This window comes from Lycium barbarum, chromosome 7, assembly GCF_019175385.1.
Source record: "Lycium barbarum isolate Lr01 chromosome 7, ASM1917538v2, whole genome shotgun sequence".
Classification (NCBI taxonomy): Eukaryota; Viridiplantae; Streptophyta; class Magnoliopsida; order Solanales; family Solanaceae; genus Lycium; species Lycium barbarum.
This window is the reverse complement of record NC_083343.1, coordinates 128,313,487-128,321,264: the sequence shown is the minus strand read 5'-3', so window position 1 is coordinate 128,321,264 and position 7,778 is coordinate 128,313,487. Positions and strand designations below refer to the sequence as shown.

The 7,778-nt window shown below is 34.9% G+C and overlaps 1 protein-coding gene and 1 non-coding gene across 2 annotated transcripts; one reads left to right on the top strand and one right to left on the bottom strand.

Annotated features, from left to right (window-relative positions):
• Nucleotides 1-827: 827 nt before the first annotated feature.
• Nucleotides 828-926, bottom strand: LOC132604709 (U6 spliceosomal RNA). Its single transcript, XR_009568815.1, has one exon. It is a non-coding gene; the product is annotated as a U6 spliceosomal RNA (small nuclear RNA).
• A 1,205-nt stretch (nucleotides 927-2,131) lies between these two features.
• On the top strand, nucleotides 2,132-7,264 carry LOC132604338 (histone-lysine N-methyltransferase family member SUVH9-like). Its single transcript, XM_060317795.1, has 3 exons — nucleotides 2,132-2,662; nucleotides 3,887-5,565; nucleotides 6,595-7,264. The coding sequence occupies exons 1-2, from the start codon at nucleotides 2,339-2,341 to the stop codon at nucleotides 5,498-5,500; spliced, it is 1,938 nt and encodes a 645-aa protein (XP_060173778.1). The 5' UTR covers nucleotides 2,132-2,338; the 3' UTR covers nucleotides 5,501-5,565; nucleotides 6,595-7,264.
• The last annotated feature ends 514 nt before the right edge of the window (nucleotides 7,265-7,778 follow it).

Genomic DNA, 7,778 nt, shown 5'->3' with positions numbered 1-7,778 from the left:
ATATTGTCTAAGAGAAAACGAAATCATAAAATTCATCCTTAAAAATTGTGAGGCCTTAAAATTTTGGGGGGTCTAAAGCAAAAAATTTACTAACTTCACCCTTGAGTCAACCCTGTCCATATCCCCTTCCCCAAGACCCCTCTCCTAATTTTTCAAGAAAAAAGAAAGTGTGTATCAAATTTTGACATATAATTTCGTTCTTTCCATATAGGTCTTGGATTTTAATATAGTTGGTCTTTTAAAACATATTACTAGTTGTTCTATGTTGTCAACAAAACAAAAATAAAAATAAAAATCAAGTAACTAAGTAAAGGTCGACTATATTAATTTGTTAACATTAAAATCAACCTATCAAACACAACCTTTGAATTAGCTAAACAAAATTGTTACAACTACAATTAATAGAACCATGCAATAAACAACCAACTATATAAATTACTAGACAAGGATCAATATGGGTAGCTACTTCCATAATAGTAGATCATCATAGGGAACATGCAAAAATAATGGAGCAAAGCTAGACATACATGCTTAGTTATTATTGGAATAATAGACTAAAGTTAGTCTAACAATTTCAGTAGTTATTAAAACATTTTTAATAGTTTTAATAGCTGGAATAATCTAAACAACTACTAAAGTTGTTGGGATCAATTTAGTTGGTGTTCCGACAACTTTAAATCTTGCTCAGTTATTGTACAATTTCAATAGTTGTTAGAATAACTTTACTAGTTGTTCTAACAACTCTGTAGCTTTGTAACTCTAACAGTCTGCAAGACCACATTTTTCTTCTTGTGGAAGGTTATAGTGCGATCTTCCTTTTCTTCTTCTTCTTCTTGAATCATTTCTCAATTTGAGCGTGTCATCAATGCACAGGGACATGCTAATCTTCTCTATGTCGTTCCAATTTTATCGTTTCGGAGGGAACGGTTATGGGTGATCTAAAATCTCCCAAAATCACCTTCAATAATTTCAGAATTTGGTATTTAGCTTTCCTAATGTGTTTCTAATGATTTTGAACAATGTCTGCCTAATAACAAGAAGTAAGTTTTTATATTACAAATAATCAACTCTAATACAACTAACAATGACGTTTCAAATATCTTCCATCAATTTCATTTCAAATACTAGCATTTAGCAACTGATTAAATACTAATGAGTAAAACTTACTCAATTTTACAAAAAATCACCAACAAATTAAACTTTGGTTGCATTCACAAATTTGGAACCAAGAACTTCTGAACTCAACAATGGAAGAAAATGGACATTGGAGGGTGAGTTTTTTCTTTTTAAGGTAAAGTTTTAAATTTTTATGTAAGTGCGAAAATATAAGCCAAAAAAAGCTTGGGATTGCCAGAAAATATCTCTTACCTAAGATCTTAAAACTTGAATCATTCCAAAATCATCTGTCCTTTTCTCATTTACATAGAGAAATGAAATTCACCAGTTTTGTTTGTTTTCCATGGAAATGAGATCCGTCAGAGGTCTCGAGTTCGAGCGCTAGATACAAAAAAAAATTCTTGGTAGGAAGCGTTTTTAAAAAATGGGCCCTATCCCATAAAAATCTAGATATAATCGGGTTCCAAATACGGATATCGAACACCGAACGAAAAAAACAAAAAGGACCTCAATTCTACACCACGAAGAGTTTCCCTAAAAATCAACTTACCGCTTCACTTTAAACAATATACATTCTCCCTCTTTTTTCCTAATTGACTTTTCTAAATGTATTTATTTTACTCTTAATGGCAACCAAAATTTGTTTATTTACATCGACAATAAAGAATATGAGAAAAATACTACTTTCTTTGTACCAATTTATATGATACACTTTTCTTTTTAGTCTGTCTAACAAATAATAATACATTTCTATAGTTAAAAATAATCTAATTTAAAACTTTCTCTTTTACCCTTTATGAAATGATCTACTGCCATATAAAATTTTAAAAGATTCATTTCTTTTTAAACTTTATACCTAATCAAATTATATGACATAAATTGAACCGAATAAAGTACTAATGAATTACCGTAATACTTTTTAAAATTTCCTAAATCCACCCTTAAATTTGAAAAAAGGACATTTTTGAAAACAGATTGGATATTACGTAACAAAATAAAGGTAAAGATATTCCTTCACTTTCTATTTGAGTAAATATTTTCTGTCTTTCAGACAAAATCCTCTGTCCTTTATTCTCATTTCCATGGAGAAATAAAATCTCAACACTACTCTCCAAAACCCTAAAACTACACTAAATTTTCCCCAACTTTTCTTCTTTACATGAACTAACAAAAAAAAAAAAAAAAAAAAAAACTCTAGTTTTCTTTGTTTTTTTTTTCTTCTATGGAAATGGGTTCAGTTATTCCATTTGAAGACCTAAATTTACCTACACCGACAAAGATTATTTACCCCAAAATTGAACCGAAACCCGAACCGGTTGATGAATTTCCAAACCCTAATTCGAATTTCAATTTCAGTAATGCGAATGCTACTAGTTCTCAAGCCTTACTAAGTACAAATATGTTGGAAAATGGCGTTGTACATTCGGAATATAATAGAATATCTAAGTTATTTACAACTGCTTTTGCTCAATCAAATGGAAATGTTGTTCAACCTTTTCATGACCCGGATTGTCGTGCAATTGTACCCGTTAGTAATGATTCTCAGGTAAGGTTTTTCAAATTTTAGCCCGTTATAATTGTGTGTAATCAATTAGGCCACATTTTAAATTGGGTCATTTTGTTAAAGAAATAGAAATTTTGGTTTGTGTTTTTAGTTGAAATTGATCTAATGCGTTTATTGCCCTAAGCAATGTTTTGGGTCGGGCCGGGTCGACCCGTTTTGAGCTGCTTTTGCTCAAAGAAATGTAGATGTTGTTGAAGCTTTTGATGACCCGGATTGTCGAGAAATTGTACCCGTTTAGCAATGATACACAGGTAGGGTTTTCAAATTTAGCCCATTATAATGTGTGTAATCAATTAGGCCACATTTTATAATTTGGGTCATTTTGTTAAAGAAATAGAAGGGAATTTCTGAGTTAGTTTGGTTTGTGTTGATTTGGGGTTATGGGTTTATTGCCCAAATCAATGTTTCGGGTCGGGTTGACCCGTTTGAGCTTTCAAATGTAGCCCATTATATGTGTAATCAATTAGGGCACATTCTAAGTTTGGGTCATTTTGTTAAAGAAATAGAAGGGAATTTCTTTGTTAGTTTGGTTTGTGTTGATTTGGGGTTATGACAGTAATTGTTTAGTTAAAATTGGTCTAATGGGTTAATTGCCCGTATCAATGTTTTGGGTCGGGTTGGGTCGACCCGTTTGGCTTTTGATGACCCGAATTGTTGAGCAATTGTACCTGTTAGCAATGATTCACAGGTAGTGTTTTCAAATTTAGCCCATTATAATATGTGTAATCTATTAGGGAACATTTTGAGTTTGGGTCATTTTGTTAAAGAAATTTTTTGTTAGTTTGGTTTGTGTTGATTTGGGGTTATGATAATTGTTTAGTTAAGATTAATCTAATGTATATATTGCTTGAATCAATGTTTTGGGTCGGTCGGGTCGGGTCGGATCGACCGGTTTAATTTGTCAACTTTGATTCGACCCACCGCCCATTTGACATGTTTACTCTCAGGTAGGGTTGTACAATTTAGCCCATATAAGTGTAATTAATTAGGGCACATTCTTGATTAACTCATTGATAAGTTCGGGTGGGTCGGTTCGGGTCGACCCGTTTAAGTTGTCAACTTCGATTCGACCCACTGCCCATTTGACATGCTTATTCTTAGTGGAATGTTTTTATACATTCAAAGTTTTGCGCAAAATTACTGGTTGCTGTGAACCTGTGAGTTTAACTTTGGATTCACCACTGCAGTTGACATGCTTATTCTCAGGTTTCTGATATCGTCGCTGCAAGAAGGAAGTATGAGAAGCGGTCATCGGAGTTGGTCCGAGTGACAGATCTTAAACCGGAGGATGATCAATTTTATCGGGACCAGTTTCGAAAAACACGGATGCTTTATGATTCTCTACGAGTTCTTGCATTTTTAGAAGATGAAAACAACCAACAACATTTGGGTGGTCCAAGCAGACAGACGAGAGCAAGAGGGGACTTAAAGGCAGCACAAATGATGAGGGAACATGGACTATGGCTGCATCGTGATAAGCGCACTGTTGGTGCAATCCCCGGAGTGATTGTTGGTGACTTGTTCATATATCGAATGGAGCTTTGTGTGGTAGGATTACATGGGACCCCTCAAGCTGGGATCGATTATCTTCCTGCTAATCAGAGCTCAAATGGGGAGCCAATTGCCACAAGTGTAATTGCTTCGGGAGGTTACGAGGATGATGAAGATGCAGGGGATGTGATTATATATACAGGGCAAGGTGGACAGGATAAGAACTCACGGCAAGTCATGCATCAAAAATTGGAAGGTGGGAATTTGGCATTGGAGAGGAGCATGCACTATGGAATTGAGGTGAGGGTAATCCGTGGCTTTAAATATGCAGGTAGTTCTAGTGGTAAAGTGTACGTGTATGACGGACTCTATAGAATTACGGAATCTTGGTTTGATGTGGGTAAGTCTGGGTTTGGAGTGTACAAGTATAAGCTTGTTAGGATTGAGAATCAGCCAGATATGGGAAGTGCTGTTCTTAGATTTGCAGAGAGTCTTAGGACCAGACCGCTAGAGGTAAGGCCTATGGGATATATTAGTCTTGATATATCAAGGAGAAAGGAAAATTTGCCTGTATTTTTGTTCAATGATATTGATAATGATCGTGATCCTGCTTGTTTTGACTATCTGTTGAAGACTGTATTTCCTCCACACGTCTATCAGCATGCGAATGGTTCAGGTTGTGAGTGCACTGATGGGTGTGGGAATAATTGCTTTTGCGCAATGAAAAATGGTGGACACTTAGCATATGATATGAATGGGATCTTGTTGAGAGGAAAGCCAGTTATATTTGAATGTGGACCCCATTGTTCATGTCCTTCAACTTGTCGGAATCGAGTTAGCCAGAAAGGCGTGAGGAACAGGTTTGAAGTGTTTCGGTCTAGGGAGACTGGCTGGGGGGTTAGGTCGTTGGACCTCGTAGTAGCAGGGTCTTTTATTTGTGAATATACTGGTGTTGTGCTCACGCAAGAGCAAGCTCAAATATTTACAATGAATGGTGATAGTTTAATCTATCCAAGTAATTTTGCTGAGAGATGGGTGGAATGGGGAGATTTGTCTCAAATAGATTCTAATTACGTCCGACCGGCATACCCTTCCATTCCTCCTTTGGATTTTGCGATGGATGTATCTAGAATGAGGAATTTAGCTTGTTACATGAGTCACAGTTCAAGCCCCAATGTTCTAGTACAACCTGTGCTGTATGATCATAATAATGTATCTTTCCCTCACCTCATGCTCTTTGCAATGGAGAATATCCCTCCCCTAAGGGAGCTCAGCATTGATTATGGAATGCCTGATGATTCAACAGCGAAGCTTGCCATCTGCAATTGACTACATCATAGGAATTCATGTAGTTTTGAATGTCATACGCAGCATAGCCATTTTTGCCACATCAGGTAAGCAATCATCAGTTAATCCTGTAAATTATCACAGTCGTCATAACGTTTTCTCGAATTGCTCTTTTTGCGATTAGATTCTGTAAATTCTTACTGTAGCTGCATTTGGTCTTTCTTCTTTGCATCCCTCTTCATATGCTGATTGAAGTCCTTTGCACTTTGACTACCTCTTGGGCATATTAGAGTCCTTGCTTTGCAATTGTAGAATCCATGCAAACTATTGAGTCTGCATACAATAGATTAGTAATAAAGGCATTTGACTGTGCTTCTGTCTGAATGATTTTGAATCGGATGTCCTTTAATGATTCAGAACCAGATTACAGTTCTGTTGGCTCTAATTTTTTATAGTATTACATTTTACTCTTTGCTTTCTATGTCTAAAAAAGCTTCCAATTTTGCCGTGAAGAATTATATACAGTAAAAAAGTTGAACTTTTGAAATATTGACATGCACCAAACTGGACAGAAGAAGAGTGTGGCTATACCATATTGCATTAGTTTCTTTGTGCTTTAGTATCAAATAGCATTATCTGCTATGTATTTAGGAGTACTTGCATACTATGAATACTATTAATGTTCTCATTTTAGGAGTGTTTCAGTTGAAGTACCTTAAACAGATTGAAACTCGTCTCCGCCAGTACCTTTTCTGATACGTAACAGTAATGTACTCACCTTGCTTATGTATGCTTTCTTGATGATTGTGGATCTTGTTTAGTGCTACTTTTCCTATACATTGTTCTGTTCTTCCTCGTGGATCTATTCACTTGCATGTATGATGGAGGACCTATGAAAATTATAATTTATTTGAGTGAAGTGAACTTCATAGAGGATAGACCGAAGAAAACAATAAATTCTTAGAATATTTTTTAACCTCTGTTTACATGTTCTATATCCTGGTTTTGGATACCAGTGTACTCGATGCTGGTACCTTTTTTATGTTGGAGAAATTTAGTAAGCTACTGACTCGTGGTGGTCACTAACAGCAATTTTAACTTAACTTTCATCCGATGTTGGATTATTTCTCGTGCAGATGGAGGGCGGTTGTTGCCAAATCTTTTCCCTGTTTCCTTTGTTCGATAATACTCACAATGTTGATGATAGAATCTAGTCCACATATCGAAGATAGAAGATATCAAGGTGTAGTTAATGACTAACTGAGAAGATAGAAGAAAGCTTCGTGAAGCAAGATCCTGCAGTATGAACCTCTTTCACCAACGTATCTCATTAGTAAAACTAACCTCGGAGTAATAATCTTCGCCATAGTAAGAACTTTTGTGTTGTAGTATTAGCTACTTCTTGTTTGTGTCTTACAGTGCTAAAAAAGGAAAAATGTATTAGCTTGTAAATATGAAGACCGATCTTCGTATGATTGTGTACAGAAATTTGTATCAATCCTCTGTCACAGATTGTTGTAATCCAGATCATATGCTTTTTTTGTTGTTCGTCAAGTTAACGGAGGAGGTAGAGCTAGATGGTGTCAAATTTGGAGTGCATGGATTTACAAGGATTGAAGAGGTAGACTAAATTTTGATGATTCTATATTCAATTTTCCCCTTCTGAATATGGTAAATGCAAGCTATCACAAAGGATGAGTACTTGATACTGAAGTTCTATTCATTGTTTACCTGAACAAACTTACTGTCAAGATGCTGTCAACTTTCTAATTTTTGTTATACAAGAAATATTATTGTTATCTGATGCATTGGATATCATATTATATTTATAGTTACCAGGGGAAGCACAAGTTGATAATTGGAATGGTGTTTACTCTTTTATTTCTGTAAATTTGTTTCTATTGGATAACTTGTCTTAGGTACAAGATTAACAATCACCAAAAGGGAAAATTTTGTTTTAGAATTAGTGGTGTTTGGATTTGGTTTGTTCAAAAATCAGTCTTGTTGAAGAAATATCACTAAACGCTTAAAAGAAGTTTTAATATGATTAGAACTGCGAGGAAATTTCACTGAACATTATTATTTCCTAATTAGTCGGAGAAAGTGACACTTTTTTTTTTTTTTTTCATCTAGCAATAAGACCAAATAAAGGGGAAAGATGCCTAAACGTAACTATATAATTCCTAATTCTAATTGTCACAATTAGGAAAGTTATAAGGTAGCATTTGGATTGAGATTATTTAGAAAATCAAAACTTGTTTTTATTTTGTTTGAAATCGAATTTGTTTTGTTCAAATAATCCAAAAAGTAATCCGACAGA